Genomic DNA, 19,613 nt, shown 5'->3' with positions numbered 1-19,613 from the left:
GGCTGGATCGGAGTTCGAGGGACGTCATCGAGTTGAACGTGTGCAGAACTCGGAGGTGCGGTGCGTTCGGTACTTGATTGGTCGGATCGTGAAAGACGTACGACTACATCAACCACGTTGTGCTAACGCTTCCGCTTTCGGTCTACGAGGGTACGTGGACACACTCTCCCCTCTCGTTGCTATGCTCACCATGATCTTGCATGTGCGTAGGAATTTTTTAAAATTACTACGTTCCCCAACACTATTTCACCCTTACACTTGAGGGAATCCCAACAACTCCTGTAGGAGCAAGCACAGGATGGTGAAATGCAGTCACATGCCATCTTAGAGGATAATATCGGATGGCCCAAAAACATCTAACGACAAAAAACAAGCGAATGTGCACTTGAGCACCAATTTACCTGGACCAAAAGATGTGTCGGTTTGCTTGGGTTGTGCTCACCGTGAAGCACAAGTTTCGCTTCACGGAAAAGCACAACTATGCTTGTGATTCCGCAAGAAAGTATGGTAGTGCTTCCAAAAAAAGGAAAAAAAAATCACAGTTGTGCTTTTGATTATTTTCTAGGTTCCGTTTTCTTTCCGGTTTTAGTTTTTTTTCATTTTTCATTTTTTTTGTTTTTTGAGGTGTTTTGGAGGAAAAAGTTTGTTTAAACCTAATAACATGTGATTTAGTTTCGAAAATCTCGACGCAAGAAACGAAAACGGTTCGTGATATGGACACATGGTTCAATAGATAAAATGTTTAAAAGAAATGAATGAATGAGAAAACACAAAACTCTCAGATTGTGACAAGTGTCACGCATCTAGCGAGCCACTTATCTCTACTACTTAATCTCTATCTCCATATATATATATACTACTTAAAAATTCCCGTTTCACTCTCTCCTTCGTCCAACCCCTCTCTCTCTCTCTCTCTCTATATATATATATATATATATATGGTCTGCCCTTCCCTTCTCATGTTTGGTTTTTTCCTCTCATCTTTGATTTTTCTCCCGAATAATATTCTTTGGTAAGTTAATAAATTCTTACCAAATAAGTGCTTAACAATAAGATGTCATTTTTCCTCCCCCTCTTTGATAATTTTCCTAAATAATACAACCTCTGTACATAAGTCTCTACAACATCTTATGTTTTTTTACAAAGGGGGTATTTTTTGATAAGTCAATAAATTCTTATCAAATACTCCCTCTGTTCCATGATGTAGTGCATATAGACTTTTTAAAAAGTCAAAGCTCACAAACTTTGACCAAGTTTGTGGAGAAACATATTTACATCTAGAATGGCAAATATATACTATTGGATTTTTCATAAGATGTAGTTTCAGATTTTATATTTTTGGTCTTGTAGATATAAATTGTTTTCTCAATAAACTTGGTTAAAATTTATAAAAGTTTGACTTTTTAAAAAATCTATGTGCACTATATTATGGAACGGAGGGAGTAAGTGTTTAATAATAGGATGGTAAATCATGGCAATTGAATACAAAAAACTTATGAAGATTTTAGCGGACGAATGTAATACTATCTCTATATCAAAATATAAGACTTTTTTAGGCTAAACAAACTACAAAAATGCCTTATATCATGTTTTTTTTTTTGAGAAAAGCTGGTCTTATATTTTGATACGAAGGGAGTAAAAGATGTTCAACCATGGCTAGCCTACTAGAATTAATGTTTATACTCCCGTTGTAACGCACCGGCAAATTATCTTTTTTTCTTGAGGCAACGGGCAAATTATCTAGTCACCACAAAAGAAGATAAGAGTGACATTTATAAGGGCACGCTACAACAAGTGACTTCACACTTTTCTGGGCCTCGGCTGTGCGAGGCCCAGACGTGTCATTTGAGGTCATGTTTTGCAAGCCTGGCCTAAACCTAGCCCGGCCCAGACAATACCCCAAAGTCTTGCGGTTGGTGTTGGGTCGCTTGAGGAGTTGAGGGTGAGCCTAAAAAGTGCTTCTAATCGGAATCGCGTCTCCCTCGCTCGCGCGCCGTCCCGTTGGTCCCAGTCCCACATGCCAGCCACGGCCCTCGAACGAAACTCCAGGCTTCCGCCGCATTCTCTCCCGCGATTCGAAACCAAAACCCTCGCCATCCCATTCCCCTTCCTCTCCGGAGCTGCGAGCAGAGGGCGGCGGCGGCGTGAGGCGGAGGGCGCGGAACGAATTGGGGATCCTGCACCGAGGAGCCCGATTCCACCGGTAAATCCGGTCCCGCCCTGTTCGATCCGACCTCACCCGCTCCACCCAATTCGGTTTTAGTTCGAACCGAGAACACCGCGTACGGCGACTGCTCTCCTCGCCCAAGTAAACCGGAATTAGGGGCAGCGCCAAGCAATTGCATGGAAATTAATCGTCGCCGCGTTCTGTTTTGTTGACAGGTCAACCTGGGCGAACCGGTGCAGATTTTGGGGCTAGGTATTCAGATTCACCATCGTGCAGCTTAGCACCGAACCTCGACCTCAAGGATCTGTTGTTCTTCAGCCAGTGAGCACCGAGCTTGGCTTGCAAGCGCAGCTCACTGGTTCTGATCATGGATGCCAATTCTGTCGGCACTGATGTATCTGCTGATCATGTCATTGCCGAGTTGCTCGAGATGGGGTTCGAGTTCGACAAGATCAGCGAAGCCATTGGTGTTGTCGGTCCGTGCCGTGCTGACGTGGTGGAGTTTGTGCTGAATGGTTCTGGTAGTGTACAAAGAAAGCCAGGCGGGGGGTCTCAAAGACGCTCTTCTGACAGGAGTGCTAGACTGGCTAATCCCAGGGGGAAATTTAAGCAGTCTAGCATTACTTATCATATCGCGTCAACCACTGGCAGTAAAACCGAGTCTTGTGGCGAGGAGCCAAGTACCTCATATTCTTGTTTAGCGGCCAACATGAACCCTGCATTGACTGCTGCTATCTGTTTAAAACCAAAGCCTGAACATCAGACTTTGCTTGATGATTCAAGAGGCGAGTTTGACTGGGCTGACAAAATTAGTGCTGTTTTGCAAAAGCATTTCGGATTCTCCTGTGTGAAGGGTTTCCAAAAGGAAGCCTTGGATGCTTGGTTTGCTCACAAGGATTGTCTTGTTCTAGCAGCAACTGGATCAGGTAGTTTATTATTGTATATTCTCTATATTGTTATGCAAGGTTTGAGGCACCTGTAATAAAATGAATGATGTGAAAATGACCATGTTGGCAGGGAAGTCACTTTGCTTTCAGATTCCAGCTCTTTTGACTACGAAGGTTGTGGTGGTGATCTCACCCTTGATTAGTTTGATGCACGACCAGTGCCTAAAACTTGCAAAACATGGGATATCAGCATGCTTCCTTGGATCAGGGCAACCAGATAATCGTGTTGAGGGCAAAGCCATGGCTGGCATGTATAAGATTATTTATGTTTGCCCCGAGACAGTTTTAAGGTAATCATTCTGCTTTTGATTGCTAAAATTGATACATCCGTTGCCATGCTTACTCCGGAAGTTCTTTACATGCAGACTGATGGAACCATTGAAGAAACTTGCCGAAAAACCAGGGATTGCACTTTTTGCCATTGACGAGGTTCATTGTGTTTCTAAATGGGGTCACGATTTCCGACCCGACTATAGGTCTGCTCTTGTATTCAATACCCTATATTGAAGGTGCAAATCAGTATCTAGCACTGTTTTTCATCATTACTTGTTAGTTTGTGACTTGCACTTCAGTGAGATAATATTTGGTTTGGTACTTAAGAACCAACCACACTCTTCTATGTTCTTGCAGTGTTTTACAGCTCTAGTACTTAAGTAAACAATTATCTCCCGCTACAGGAAACTATCTGTGCTTCGACAAAATTTCTGTTCCAGCAAATTGAAGTTCTTGGAACATGATATTCCTTTGATGGCATTGACTGCTACTGCAACTCTCCCGGTACGAGAAGACATTCTCAAGTCCTTGAAAATGTCAGGACATACAGTGGTTGTCTTGACGTCCTTTTTCCGACAAAACCTTCGATTTAATGTGAGTAAATCTTTTTTATTTTGTCATGTTCTGTCCAGAGGATTACATTGTGGTATGGTGTGTCAAGCTGTAGAGTTGGAATCCCCTTGATCTTATTAACCACTAAAATACATGCAAGAGGAGTTGAATGATGGTTGGGATGTACAATTGTGTTGGTATATCTAATAACAAATGGTTTGGTGTGCATAGCCATAGATGGACACCTGAATGTGCATTCGCTTAAATGCCTTACTAGGATCCAAATACCTTCATTTCTTGTAATTTAACTATTCTTTCCTTTGGAGTGGTGGATAGTTGGAGCTACACAGGTGAATTGCAGTCTTTTAAAGCTTCCTGCCGATTGTCTCATGCACCCCCCTGTTTCTGGTTGTAGGTAAAGCACAGTAAAACCTCTGCCTCATCATATGGAAAGGACTTTCAAGAACTAATAGGGACTTACAATGCTTCAAGGAATTTCAGGGGGAAAAGCCAGAAAATTCTTCATGAAGTTGAGCCTGAGTCTGAAAGCAGCTCATACGAGTCACTAGATGATAGTGCATCAGATGACGAAGATGCAATTTCTGATAAAACTAAACTTGCCAAGTCTTTCGTAAAAGAAAATGCTGAACATGAGCTGGATCAGTATCCTGGAGTAGATGATTTTGATGGTAATTAACGAGTCATCTGTTAACAGTTATAGGATTACTTGTTTTTTAGAGGATGTTGTATTGCTTCATTTACTTAAAGAAAACAAACTGCTGACCTTACTTTTGAACTTAGTTCACATTTTTTGAAGCAGCTGTATAAGAAGTTTTTAAGAACGTAAACCCAGTTTCTAACCTCAGTATGATTATTGATGCTTCATAGGATACATGCTAATAGTGTTTTTGAAGATATTTATTCATCTTTGTGTAGTCTAATGTATGCTTCTGACTGACAGTTGAGTTTCTCTTATAGTTTCATGTGGAGAGTTCCTTGAAAGCTCGCGACCTGAGAGCTTTGCATTTCCTGTTCAATCTGCTGAAACTAGTTCATCAGAAAGTTTGGATCAAGGTCCTACAATTGTTTATGTACCCACGAGGAAAGGAACTGTGGAACTAGCTAACTATCTGTGCAAATCAGGCCTCAAAGCTGCAGCGTATAATGCAAAGGTTGGCACCACCTACTGGAACATGCTACTTTTGTATAAGAGAACAGCTTAAATGTTTGCAGACTGCAGACATATTATCTGTTCTCTTAATATATGCAGACCTGTGCCTTTTTTTGAAGCTATCTGACAATTCTTTCCAGATGCCTAGATCACATTTGAGGCAGGTGCACGAGCAGTTCCATAGCAATGCCTTAGAGGTAACCATAAATATGTTCATATTTTTAATTTCATACATGACTGGAATATGCTATGGAAGGTTGCTCTCTTCCATTTATAGATGCAATTACTTATTACTCTGTGCTCAACTGCTGTTGTGCATATTTATTTTGAGATAGCATCGTTGATAAGGGGCTTAGGATTTCCCATTTTGTACATCTCAAAGTGATAACTGTTCATACTTCCATAAGTCTGACTTGGTTCCCATTCAGATATTGGGACTTATAACTGATATAAGATGCACATTTTCTAATGTATTGATGTAATGCCCTGGATCTCGATCTGGTAATTTTGGGGAGAAAGGAGAGAACAGAGTAGGTGAGGGAGAGACTTGGAGGAAGGGAAAGGTTTCATTCATTACTCGCTGCCGATCTGATCGGTGCCTCGCACATATGTAGCTGCCCTTCCTGGGCTACCCTTACACGGCCTCCGGCCCACACACGCACACCTGGCCCAAGGCCAACACACACACTCAGCGTTGCAGTCAGTTATCTGAATAACTGACTGCACTAGTTCAGTCCGCTACTGATGCATTAGTAGGCGCGACATTGTCCTCCTCTTGCGATGGAGCTCCGTCCCAGATACAGGCTGATGGGTAGCGCTGGCGACGAACGTCATAATCTTCCCAAGTGGTGGCTGATGGCGGCATGTTTGCCCACTGAACACGGAGTTGCACAACAGGTGCATCACCCTTCATCATCCTCCGCTCCAAGATGGCGACGGGCTCCGTGTCACCACCGGTGAGATCGGGCACTCGCGGCAGCTCTGCGAAGAGTGGAGTGTAGTCTGGAGTGAATGGCTTGAGCTGGGAGACGTGAAATACCGGATGGATGCGGCTGTCTGGAGGCAATTGCAGGCGATATGCCAGGGTTCCAATCCGCTCTGTCACCTCGAAAGTGCCGAAGAACTTGTAGGAGAGCTTGCGGCACGGGCGGTTGGCGACGGTTGATTGCGCGTACGGCTGCAGTTTGAGGAGAACTTGTTCGCCGACGTCGAAGGCGCGTTCCACGCGGTGGCGGTCGGCTTGTTTCTTGAAGCGAGCTTGGGCGCGCGCGAGCTGGGCGCGCAGCATCCGCCCAGGTTCGGTTCCTTGCCGTACAACGCCTTGAACGGGGAACACTTGAGCGAAGAGTGGTGAGCGGAGTTGTACCAGAACTCTGCCGCGGGAAGCCACTTGCGCCATTGCCGCGGCGTGTCGTGTACCGCGCACCGCAGGTACATCTCAAGGCATTGGTTGACGCGCTCCGTCTGGCCGTCCGTCTCCGGGTGGTACGCCGTGGAGTAGAGCAGTTTTGTTCCGGCGGCGGCGAGCAATTCACGCCATATGGCGCTGGTGAAAATCTTGTCGCGATCCGAGACGATGGAGTGAGGAACCCCGTGTAGCTTGATGACATGTTCCCAGAATGCTCGGGCGACTTGAGCTGCGGTGAAGGGATGATGGAGCGGGATGAAGTGCGCGTACTTGGTTAGGCGACCGACCACGACCATGATGGCGTCAGACCCCTCGGACTTGGGCAACCCCTCGACGAAATCCATTGTCAAATCATGCCATGGTTCGGTGGGAATTGGTAGAGGTTGAAGCTTGCCTGCCGGATGTGTGTGCTCGTGCTTGGCATGTTGACAGCCGGCGCACTGTTTGACAAAATCCTCCATGGCACGCTTCAGGCCCGGCCACGCGAAGAGCTTCCGCACGCGATGATACGTGGCCGCTGACAACACTATGATGCAGAGCGGCGATCAGCTTGGTTTGCAGCGTGGAATTGGCTCCAAAACACAGGCGCCCACGCTGTCGGATCACGCCGTTCTGCAGTGTGCGCCCCTGGTCATCTGAAGTGGTGGCTGCCAGCTTGGCCAGCAGTTCTTGCGATTCAGGGTCGGTCTTGTAGGAGTTGGCGACCTCTTGCAACCATTGTGGCTGGCAGACTGACAGCGCGTCGAGTGCCAGCAAATGTCCGACCCTGGAGAGTGCATCTGCGGCACCGTTGTCGACACCCTTCTTGTACCGGAAGGTGAATTGCAAGCCCACCATCTTGGGCATGGCCTTGCGCTGCAGCTCAGTCACCAGCTACTGATCGCCGAGCGTGCAGAGGCTCTTGTGGTCGGTGACGATTTCAAATGGGGCGCGCTGCAGATAGGGCCTCCACTTGTCGATGGCCATCATAATGGCTAGGAATTCCTTTTCATACGTTGACAACTTCTGGTTCTTGACCCCCAAGGCCTTGCTGAGGTAGGCGACGGGGTGGCCGTCCTGGGTGAGCACCGCGCCCACTCCCGTGTCGCACGCGTCGGTCTCGATGGCGAAGGGGCGTGAGAAATCCGGAAGCGCCAGCACTGGTGTGCTCACCATGGCTTGTTTGAGCATGTCGAACGCCTGCTGGGCCTTGTCGCTCCACTCGAATCCCTTCTTGGTCAAGAGCTGGGTGAGCGGCTTCGCGATGATGCCATAGTGTGGGACGAACTTGCGGTAGTAGCCGGTGAGGCCAAGTAAACCTCGCAGTTCGGTTGGTGTGGAGGGCACCGGCCAGGCTTGCATGGCGCTCGTCTTGCTTGTGTCGGTGGCGACTCCGTCCTTTGAAATGACGTGGCCCAGGTACTCGATGCTCTTCTGAGCGAACGAACACTTCGACGCCTTGGCGAACAGCTGATGCTCGCGGAGCAACTCGAGCGTGAGGCGCAAATGTTGTTCATGTTCCTGCAGATCAAGACTGAAGACCAATATGTCGTCAAGGAAAATGATGATGAACTTACGGACGTAGCGGCCAAATATGATGTTCATCAAGCATTGGAAGGTGGCCGGTGCGTTGCAAAGGCCAAACGGCATCACCCTGAAGTGATAATGCCCGTGGTGGGTTTTGAATGCAGTTTTTGCTTCATCCTCCTCGCGCATATGAATCTGATGATACCCTGCGCGGAGGTCAATCTTGGAGAAGTATTGCGCTCCCGCGAGCTCGTCCAGAAGTTCATCCACAATGGGCAGTGGAAATTTGTTCTTCACGGTAGCAGAATTCAGTCGGCGAAAGTCAACACAGAAGCGCCAGCTCCCATCCTTTTTCTTCACCAACAGGACTGGGGCGGCGTACGGACCCATGCTATGAGCAATGACACCCGACTACAACATCTCGTGCACCTGTTTCTCGATCTCATCTTTCTGCGCGGGTGAGTAACGGTATGGTTTGGTGTTGATGGGCGTGGTGCCTGGCTCCAGGTGTATGCCGTGGTCATACTGACGATGAGGAGGCAGTGACTTTGGTTCGGCAAACACATCTTGATATTCAGAGAGCACCTTCTGAATTTTGGGAGGTATTGACTCAGTGTTCTCCTTAGCTGGTGGCTCGACAGTAACTAGCGCTGCTGTCCAGATATCATTGGCGACTTCCATCCGGTGAAGTTCATAAGCATCCAGTCCAGCCGTGGGAGAGAGATTGGTGGTGCGAACCCCTTGCAGCTGCACCATTTTGCCCTCTGTCTTGAAGGAGATCCGCTTCAGTTTCCAGTGGCAGTTCATCGGGTTGTGGGCAGATAGCCAATCCATGCCCAAAACTGCGTCATATGCGCTCAGCTGCAGTACCCGTAGATCAGTGTGGAACGTGTGTCCTGGCACTTGCCACGCCAACTGCTTCACCATCTTGTTACAGAGCAGACGTTGGCCATTTGCTACCCGAACAGAGAGGGGCGGCAGTGTTTGGGTTTCGACAGCTATGCGCTGAATGAACGCCTCGCCGACAAAGCTATGAGAGCTGCCCGAGTCCACCAAAAGCAGCATCACTTGATCGCCCACTTGTGCGCGAAGACGAACGGTGGATGGCGCGTCCTTGCCGGAAATCGCGTGCTGTGATAAGGTACAGAACTCTGGCTCCGGGAGGGCCGGCTCATCGAGCAACTGCAGCGCGTGCACGGTGTCATCCGAGAGGATCTCACCGAAATCGCCCACCTCGATCATCAGAATTTGTCCGGTGCGCTTGCATTGATGTTCGCGGGAATACTTGTCGCCACAGCGAAAACATAGTCCATTGGCTCGCCTGAATTCCCGTAGCTGCCGCTCACGTGCATACTCATCGCCGCCCGGTCGTGGGGGAGGCGCTGCACGCCCTTGGTTGGGGTTGGGTGTTGCTAGAGGTGGTCTGCCAACTGGAACGATGCGCGGGCGCTGCAACCGTTGCTTCTCCAGTTCTTCTTCCTGAATCCTCGCGAACACAGCCGCTCGCGTGATGCTTGTTGGGGCCTGCAAACGGACGCCCAAACGCAATTCGTCCTTCAGACCAAGGAGGAACTAGGAGATGAAGAATTGCGTGCTCAAGGTTGGATCCAGAGACAGCAGGTGGTACATGGAGGTCTCAAATTGCTGACGGTACTCCTGCACACTCCCTGTTTGACGCAGTTGCACGAGCTGATGCATTTGGGCTTCGAATTCTTCAGGTCCGAACTCTGCTTCCACCGCTGTTCGGAATGCCAGCCACGACAGAGCAGGATGCGTCTGACGGTACGCCTGAAGCCACATTGCAGCGAGCCCATCCATGTACAGGCCGGCGGTGGTGACCCAACTGTGCTGCGGCACCCGGTAGAGCTCGAAGTAAGAGAGACAACGCTCTAGCCAGATGTGCGGCGCCTCGCCGTCGAAGCGGGGGAAGTTGTGCTTGGGCGGCTTGGTGTAGTGCTCGGCGCCACGCTCGTACGCTGTGGGCGAATTTTGCAGCAGCAGGGGTGGCCCGTGGTTGACGAGCCGAGCGAACGGCAATTGGGCTGCGCCCTCCGTGTAGAACGGTGGTGGCGGAGGTGGGCGGGTCGTCGGAGGCGGAGGTGGTGGCGCGGGGTGGAAGGAGCCTGAGGTCGTCGATGTCCCCGACGCAGATGCCCCAGGGTTGCTTGCCGCGGCGGGATCGGAATGCGGAGGAGAATTGCGAGCCTCGTCCACATCTGCCTGTGTCAGATCAATTTGCTTCGCCAAGTGCTTGAGCTCGGTGGAGACTTGGTCGTTGTAGGCGACTTGCGCTTGGTGGCGCTCGTCGGCGGTCTTCTGGCTGGCGTCGAGGCGGCGGAGGATGGTCTCGAGGAGACCCTGCATCTTGTCCATGGTCTCCGTCATCTTGTCCAGCACGCGGCGGGTCTGCGTTGAGGGCTTGGACAGCGCCGTGGTCGCGCTCGGGATCGAGGCGAACCCCGAGTAGGATTTCGAGCGAGCTCGCCGGGGCGGCTCGCACCTAGCTCGGTGGGTGTTACCGCCTGATCGAGAGGACGCGGCGGGCAGCGGCGGCGGCGGATGATGGGGAATTTTTTTTAGGGAAGGCTCTGATTACCAGATTGTAATGCCCTGGATCTCGATCTGGGAATTTGGGGGAGAAAGGAGAGAACAGAGTAGGTGAGGGAGAGACTTGGAGGAAGGGAAAGGTTTCATTCATTACTCGCTGCCGATCTGATCGGTGCCTCGCACATATGTAGCTGCCCTTCCTGGGCTACCCTTACACGGCCTCCGGCCCACACACGCACACCTGGCCCAAGGCCAACACACACACACTCAGCGTTGCAGTCAGTTATCTGAATAACTGACTGCACTAGTTCAGTCCGCTACTGATGCATCAGTAGGCGCGACAATTGATGCTTGATGGCACTTCTTTCTCTACAATTCTTGTTCAGCACAAATGGCCACTTTATAAATCCCAACAAAACTATATATTAGATATATCCCATGTTATTAACATTCTTTAGTGTTATGCCAAGCCCTTGAGAAAATGGCTTCAACTAAAGTGATAAATCTCCTGAATCTTGATATTACATGTCTCATGCTTTACTATACTTGGAACTGGGCATCGAGCAGTTAACTAGTGGGGTGCGACCGGCTCACGCCCAGCCCTCCACCCCCGTTCAAGCCTTGGGCTCCGCATGGTGTGTGCCTCAGTTGTTTCTTGTTAATAACTGTTGGCCTCGTTTTTTTTTCTGTATTATACTTCCTCCGTTCCTAAATATAAGACCTTTTAGAGAATCCACTATGGACTACATACGGAGCAAAATGAGTGAATCTACACTCAAAAATATGTCTATATACATCTGTATGTAGTTCATAATGGAATCTCTAAAAGGTCTTATATTTAGGAACGGAGGGATTACTTAATTATTAACTGAAACCTTCTCATGTTATCAATATTTTATCATTTCTTGCACTATCCATATCAGGGATGAATCTGGTCTCCCAAGTTTCCAAGTTTTCATAACTCTGTGTGCAATACATCATCAAATTTCCTATTTAAACTCTAAAACCCTATCATGCACTTATGCCAAAAGTGAATGCTGGTTCCCTGGACACCAAATAATTTCCTTCAGTCTCTCAAACTTTGCTGAACCCTTCAGTCCTCTGTGGCCTATTTCTAATGACCTAATCCTCTTTATACAGGTTGTTGTGGCTACTATAGCATTTGGCATGGGAATCGACAAATCAAATGTCAGAAGAATTATTCACTACGGTTTACCGCAGGTTAGTTTGGCCTCCAGTGGTGTAGTACCTTCTGAACACTATTTTGCTGTTGACATGCGTGTATGTCTCTGAAAAATGCATGACTTTATTGTTCTGGACTTCTGATATACACAGAAAAATGTTTTCACTAACAAATACCTAGAAGGCTCATATGTCATATGCATCCAAAGATCTGCTCTGATAGTGCTTTTTTTTTGCGACAAGCTCTGATAGTGTGGATGTTAGGCAGAACGAGACATTTAGAGCTTATACGTATTAACATATATGTCGCATGTCGGCATGCCAAGCTTGAAATTTACAACCGCTGATTGGTTAGTGAACCACAACACTGAAAAATCAGTCCCAGGTTGGATCACTGACCTAACAATCTAATATCATGCAGAAAGACTAATTTAATTACTCTCTTTCTCTAGTTCAAATACATCCAAGTTGGGTTAACTTTTTTTTATCAGAAGTGTTAACTTTTGGTTGTGTTTATTCTTTATGTCTGAAGTTCTCTTGGCCCTTGTTAATCCAGAGTTTGGAAGCGTATTATCAAGAAGCTGGTCGTGCTGGTAGAGATGGAAAGTTGTCAGATTGCAGTGAGTTCTTATACTTCATACTTGCTGTAATGTTGTTTAGCTTGTTTCTGGATGCAATGAAGAAAATGATGAATCGTATGCTAACTAAAGAGTATTCATATGTATTGTATATGCTTACTTGCAACCAGTTCTAAAATCCGGGATGGTGAGTGAACTGGACATGAATTGATTCACCAGTTTGGTTGTTCAACTAGTGGTTCAGCCGGTCCGACTGTTGACTGCCAATCCTGATTTTTTATTGGCTTGGATCTTTTTTTTTCAAAGCAAAGGATGTTAAATTATTATAAAGCAATATTACTGTCAGTAGATTTTAGAGGGCCTTCACGCAAAAAGGAGTTTAAAGTACGTATTGGACCCCAAAGCTTTTGGTACCAAGCACTATTTTTATCCTTAGTTATGAAGCTTGCTTTATTCCTCTCTGCACAATTTCACTTGTTTCGTTTACATTGTTTATTTATTGGCAGCTTTATATTGTAATTTTATGAGAACACCGACACTGCTTCCTAACAAAAGAAGCGACGAACAGACAAGGGCAGCATATAGAATGCTACGGGATTGCTTTCAGTATGTCTCAGAACCATAAATTCAAACCCTGGTGATGGCCTAAAACGTATATTCATTAATTCTCGTGACTTAATCGCTATGTAAATTTTCTATATTGCAGCTATGCTTTGAACACTTCAACATGTAGAGCCAAAATACTAGTAAAGTACTTTGGTGAGGAATTTGGTCCTGACGGATGCAAAATGTACTTTTCTACTTTCTCCATGCATCTTCCCCTTATTTAATTGAAATAAGCACATGCTTCTTCCAGTTTCGTGGGTATTTAGTAGTACTATATGGTATAATTTAGAAATAAAACATACTACTCCCTTGTTCCTAAAAGACAAGTCATTTAAATTTTGTATCAAGTCAACCTCATTAAATTTGACCATGTTTATAGAAAAGAAACATCAACATCTACAATACCAAATCAATCTATTAAGAATATATGTATTAACATTGTATTTATTTGGTATAGTTGATGTTATTTTTCTGTAAACTTGTTCAAACTTAAGAAAGTTTAAAGCCGTCTGCAGCCTTAGATTACTTGTATCAGGCATTCTTCTAATAAAAATAAAGTCCAACGAACTACCACTTTCCTTGACAGGGACATGTGGGGCTCAGGCCTAGATGTCAGTGATTCAACAAGGATCTCTTTAAACTTGCATTTTCGTCTGTGGCACGAATTAAATTCCTCATTTTAACTTTATTTCAACCAGTAGTTATGTGAGTGTCTATCTGACTTGGTTTTCACCTCAGGTGTGACGTCTGTATTAATGGCCCTCCTGAAATGCATGATTTCAAGGAAGAAGCAGTTGTGTTCATGAATGTGCTCCAAGCTCAAGCTGTGAGTACCTAATTTTAAGTTTGGTTGACCATATGTCCATATCCTACTCTAGTGCTGAACAGCTGATAAATGCGATGTGTATTACAATTGTATCCACTCTAATATCTCAGTAGCATATAAAGGTTTCTGTTTTCTGTTTTACCATCTTTAGAAGTTTGTGATCATTCTCCCTTGATAGTTCAAACAAGAGATTCTGTTTCAACAGAAAGGTGTGGTCTCACCGCCCTCCTGTCTTAAGGAATATGACATACTAATTCAGTAGGTGAGGAAGTGTATTAAGTTGATTGCTCTAGTGATAAATTTTCAATAAAGAAAAGCACAAATGGGAACAGATTATGCATGATTTACCACAGATCTTATAATCCCATTCCATTGTCGTAGTGTCAGGGTCTACTTTTCTGATGCTTTTGACTTACAAACTTAGTGTTAAAGGGATACTAGAGTTATTTTTATTATTAGAACTGGTTTGCATATCAGCGGTGGTGTCATTTTTTATTTCTGTTGGGCAGGGAACTTTCATGGAGGGATTTATTTACATTAGTCTATAGCTAGCCTGGCTAAGCTGTGGATATATAGACATATGTGTAGCTCCATGGAATCCTGGACCCAGCCTATAGGTCTTTATTGGTTTCCAAGTCTAGTTGGATTAATTCAGAATCTGTGTAGATCTTTCCTAGTTTGAGCTGGTTCATATCATTCCTAAACTACCGCCAAGCTGTGCTATAGCAACAACAACAAAGCCTGTGCTATAAAGCTAGGCAATTAGGGTGTAATCAGCTGTCAACGAAATAAACAGAGAAAAAGGGAGGGTTTACCTCCAGAACAGATCTATCACCCAAAGGATCATGGCGCCCAAGCCTAAACTCTCTCGCCCTTGCCCTCATAACACCCGCGATCATCCCCTCCATAATCTAGGTCGTGACAACATGTTACAATTGTAGGATGCAAGAATGTCCATATTTTCCCCTGTTTTTCTTTACATAGTTTATCCACAGTACCCTTCCCATGGGATGTCCCTGTATAGGAAAATGTATAGGACAAGGAATTGGGATGATTTTGGTCTCTGCAATGTAATTTTGATTTATATTTTGCTAGTACCTTTGAACATTTGATACTGTTGGTACTTTTGAGTAATCTTTAACATGCATCCAGGGACAGGCAACTGAAGGCATGGACTACAACAGTACAGACTGTTATACATCTGGAAGGCGAAATATTGGGGCGGTGCCTGATTTCAGAATGGCAGTCAGTTATATAAGAGAGAAGGTTTGTGTTCTAATGCATTTCTTCATCTATTTTTTTTTTCAAACTGGGAGCGCTAAACAAAGACTTCTTGTCTTAAGCTTCACCATGCATGCGCAACACAAGTACTTAAATTATCTTTCACTTTTCACTTCCATTTGTACAAGTTTAAAAATTCCAGTCCTCAAATCTGTTCTTGTGACTAATATTTAGTTTTAGATTCCTAGGTTTGCCATGACAGACAAGATATGGTGGCAAGGGCTTGCTCGTATTTTAGAGGACGTGGGATACATACAGGAAGCAGCTGAAATTGTAAGCAATTTATTTCAGTAGTTTGATGCAGTAGTAATTTATTACTGGTGTGAATGTTGCAATGCTTACATGATGAGGTTGTCTCCCTACTCCTTCCCTAGAAAACAAATTGATGTTACTCCATTGTGCCTCACTTTTAGATTTGTTGCATTCGCGTGATGGGCAAACTAAGATTGAAATAGTAATAGCGAAAAGTTCTTTTTGACATGATGTTGGACACATGTTTGCTAGCGGGCAAGTGATTTACTTGGCCATGTTAAATCAGTTTCTTGATTGTTCAAGTGAAAGTCAGACATATTTCAAGGATGCTACAGTGCTACACACCATTGACATATTTAAATGTTAACTAAGCTAGTAATATTACTGACAAAAAATTTATCCTTCATCTCTAGGGAACTACCTTCTGCACATTGCATTCAATCACTTAGATCTAATGAGCTCAGATATTAAAATCCTAAAAAGTAGCCTGTCATTTGTCATTGATTATCACCTAAATTAGCATGTTACCAAATGACCAGTTACTAATTTTAAACCCAAAATATGTTAAATTTCGGAAACAAGAACATGCCAATTTATTTATTTATTTAATCACCAATGGTCGGACCCTTCCCCGGACCCTGCGCAAGCGGGAGTTACATGCACCGGGTTGCCCTTTTTATTTAATCACCAATGGAGACCAATGATAGGCTGCTGGCGGATTTCATTGCCAACCAACCACAGTCCACAGTAGAATCTTAAGCTAGCATATCACTTTTATGATATGTCAAGTAACTTCAGTTCACTTGGGTATCTTCATTTACCACCTGAATGCAATACCACCGATAATATTTCATAGTTACTCGCAAAAAAATAAAGTAATATTTCATAGTAAGCTCAGTAAATCTATGATGCAGTAACCTGTCGTTACCTATTTCATGCACAATCCAGTTGGCATAGAATCTTAAGGTAATGGAGAATGCATGACATATTCTGATTATGCATAAACAGAATCTTGATTTGCACTTCTTTTCTGCATTCTTTACAAGACCACCTGGTGGTCTTCCATTCTTTGGATGTTAAAGTTGGGGTGGGTATCTGATATGCCATACCCACAGTACCATATCTATGTTTATCCTTCTGTTAATAAGAAAAGGGTATTTTCAACCTTTCGTGGCACAGTATGGGGATGCTCAGAGATTACTAATATTCATTTTGTACGTCCTTGTTCACCATAATTAGATCAGGTGCCAGCGTCTTGGTTTACCATTTTTATCCGAAAGGCGACAGGTCGAAGCCTCTAATTTGGTTTCCCTTTTGTGTACTTCAGATCTTTTTGCTTACAGATGTAGTGATTCCATTATTCATTTCACGACCATAACAAGGAAACATTTTGCTGGTATCTGAGATCAAGTCTCTATACTGATGTAGCGATAGCAGAACTCTTACTGACAACAGATTCACACTAGTGCATTAGCGAGTACATAACTTAACTTCTAGATTCACTGTCATATATCATACTGTACCATCATACCGTGTAACGCTTGATGCCAGGTGACAGGCTACAGCATATCAGTGATGCTACCTGGTATAAAAAACACTATTGAAGGTGAACTAAAAGGCTAAGAAAATACTCCCGGTACCATTTTCCAGTCATCTCACAAGCTTGTCTGCGCACTTTGTTCTATTATTATTTTCCCTTCAGCCCTTCAGTACGCAATTCAGGATAGAATTATGCTGCATTAATTCTAATCTTGAAAATACGGGAAACCTATCTGATGGAAGGAATATAGTAAATGTTAATGCCATAATTTATATCGAATTTGTTATGGTTTAACACTGCATTACTTATTTGTTGGTACTTTATTATGTCACCCTGAGCTGTTGTGGCACAGTAATTCATTAGTTTATTTGCTAGACATCAGTTTGCGTTTATCACAGCTGATTAATGGACCCTCTTGCAGCCTCGTGTTCTAATCCAGCATCCAGAGCTGACAAGAGCCGGGTTAAATTTTCTGAGTTCACAACCAGACGAGGAAGGCTTATACGCATACCCTGATGCTGCTACGTTACTGGCGATTAGTAACCCAAAGTCCTTCTCTTCTTCCTCGGAGTGGGGCAGGGGTTGGGCAGATCCTGAGATACGCCGCCAGCGTCTTGCGGGGAAAACAGGAAGAAGGAAAAGGAAGAGGGGTTCTCGGAAGCAGCCTGCAGGTTTCACCACTGCTAAAGAGAGACTATCAGCAATACTCTCGAAGTCGAAACGCAGAAAGTGAGTGATGAGATCATGAGATGGCAAAACTATTCATTGGAGCTTGAAATGAAATAATCACATATAGCGAAGTTCAATTCTGCAGCAGTTTTTTTTACGGCAGCAGGCAGGTACAGGTTGCTAAATCTGACACAATCATTGTTCACACTGTCATACTCCATCTGTAAACAAATATAAGAGCATTTAGATCACTACTTTAGTGATCTAAACGATCTTATATTTCTTTACGGAGGGAGTACTTGTTTGGAGATCAGTTGGGATTTTTGTTTACTTGGAGATTGCCTACTAATCAGTTGATTTCACAAGTTTACCGCCGAGTGTTAGTTTTAAGTGTTTTTTATGGTTTCATTAGGGTAACTACTTGTAATAGCACAAATGAATGAGGTTACAGGTCACTATTTTGGCAGCCCATGCTCAGTCTGAACGTCGAGACACTGAGAAGTTTTTGACGAGAATTTCTTCATCATCTGTATCATCAACTGATTCATCTGAACAGTTGATCGTGTCGTCGGTTCCCACATCAAATCCATAGGGTTTTGTCAAACTGTATGTTCATCCATTTCCCAACTGTTTCGTGCAACCCGATCGTTGGGTCGACACGCAAGGGGCAAACGGGAACTTCTCTGCGCTGGATGGCCACGATGATTCCTACCGTCAGAATGAAAGAACGTGACTGGAGGTGTCTATCAGTCTATGTGTGTACGATGCCGTCGTTGTCCTGTTACCTGCAAAATGTCCCAACCTGTCGATGTAAGAGCATCCACATTCCTAGACGCTAGAGGTGGGAAAGATTGGATAAAAAAAGCTAAGCTAGTGATGTGGATGCTCTTGGACCTAAACTTTTTTTAATGTAAACCCTATCATCTACATGTGACATCATGCACAATAAGGTATTTTTGGCTTCTGTCTCGCCTAACCTGTGAGTTATTGAATAGCTCCAAGGATTTGGCCATTGCCAGGATCATTGCCAAATGCGGCGTTAATGTCCTGTACATTTTCATGTCAATCATTGGCCGAACGTTGGACGGGAACAAGAGAACCGCCTCTTTGTGAGATGGATACTCTACTTGGTACATTTTTTTAACACGGTACAATCACACATGCTCATATAAACACACATATAGTGACCCATATGAACGTAGGCACACACATTCTACCCTAAAAGTTCCTACAAGATACTGAGCAGGCAAGTCATCATAATGCCTCGTAATCGATAGAAATGTCTCCTTCCACGGTATGAACATCACCGGAAAGTCTGGATTAACACTACTTGGTACCTAGGATGGTCAAATTGATGACAGTCACGTACGTGTACACGCAGATGATTTATGCTCAACAGGATAATGATTCTTTTAAGAAGGATGACCCCCGGCCTCTGCATTAGGGAGATGCATGCGGCTATTTTATTGATTATTCTCGAGAACCTTATAAAGTAGTACAGCAATATGCCCGAATCCGCCATCTTGGCGACATCTGCCGATACTCCAATCCATATGATGAAGGGGTGCAAGCTGGGCCAAATACCCAGACCTCTCACCTAAGCCTAACATCTAAAGCCGGAGGCCCCGACCGAGCCACATACCGGGTCCGGGGCACAAATCGGTCCGACGCACTCACATATGTCGTCGCCGCCATCTTCCACTGGTCCATCTTCAGAGAGATTGAGGTGCCAACCTTGGCAGGTGCCTCCGCCATCGACGCCACCATGACGCCAAACGACGACCTCCATCTACGCGAGTCCATCTCCAAGCAACGGACGCAGATCCATGCTAGGGCCGCACCACCGCCGTCGCCCACCACCCACAAGCGCCACCCAGCCCCAAGGTTCCCAAAGCGGCGCCTTCAAGAAGGGAACGACGCTGTGAGCGCCGTCGCCGCGCAACAAAGTTAGGGCTTTCGCCCGGGAGACCTAGGGGAAGGGGAAGTGAGGGGATCAGTCCATACCGACGCCTCCAAGGAGGGGAACGACGCCCTCAGGCGTCGCCATCGACGCGGCCAGCCATGGCCGACTAGGGATTTCGCCCGAACTAGATCCCGCCACCAGCAGC

At 45.3% G+C, this 19,613-nt stretch overlaps 1 protein-coding gene across 4 annotated transcripts; it reads left to right on the top strand.

Annotated features, from left to right (window-relative positions):
• Positions 1-1,972: 1,972 nt before the first annotated feature.
• On the top strand, positions 1,973-18,451 carry LOC123180518 (ATP-dependent DNA helicase Q-like SIM). Of its 4 annotated transcripts, XM_044592586.1 has the most exons (17): positions 1,973-2,282; positions 2,383-3,093; positions 3,185-3,404; positions 3,480-3,590; positions 3,792-3,981; positions 4,355-4,628; positions 4,918-5,111; positions 5,251-5,307; positions 11,712-11,792; positions 12,310-12,373; positions 12,838-12,937; positions 13,038-13,121; positions 13,676-13,763; positions 14,916-15,029; positions 15,225-15,317; positions 16,848-16,932; positions 17,258-17,457. In XM_044592586.1, the coding sequence occupies exons 2-16, from the start codon at positions 2,535-2,537 to the stop codon at positions 16,917-16,919; spliced, it is 2,301 nt and encodes a 766-aa protein (XP_044448521.1). In that variant the 5' UTR covers positions 1,973-2,282; positions 2,383-2,534; the 3' UTR covers positions 16,920-16,932; positions 17,258-17,457. The 4 variants fall into 4 exon arrangements, with proteins under 4 accessions (XP_044448521.1, XP_044448520.1, XP_044448518.1 ...); XM_044592585.1 differs by lacking the exon at positions 16,848-16,932 and having other exon boundaries at positions 14,922-15,029; positions 17,258-18,451; XM_044592583.1 differs by lacking the exon at positions 16,848-16,932 and having other exon boundaries at positions 17,258-18,451.
• The last annotated feature ends 1,162 nt before the right edge of the window (positions 18,452-19,613 follow it).

Source organism: Triticum aestivum, chromosome 1D, assembly GCF_018294505.1.
Source record: "Triticum aestivum cultivar Chinese Spring chromosome 1D, IWGSC CS RefSeq v2.1, whole genome shotgun sequence".
Classification (NCBI taxonomy): domain Eukaryota; kingdom Viridiplantae; phylum Streptophyta; class Magnoliopsida; order Poales; family Poaceae; genus Triticum; species Triticum aestivum.
Note: the sequence above shows the minus strand (reverse complement) of the source record. Positions and strands in the feature narration are given on the sequence as shown.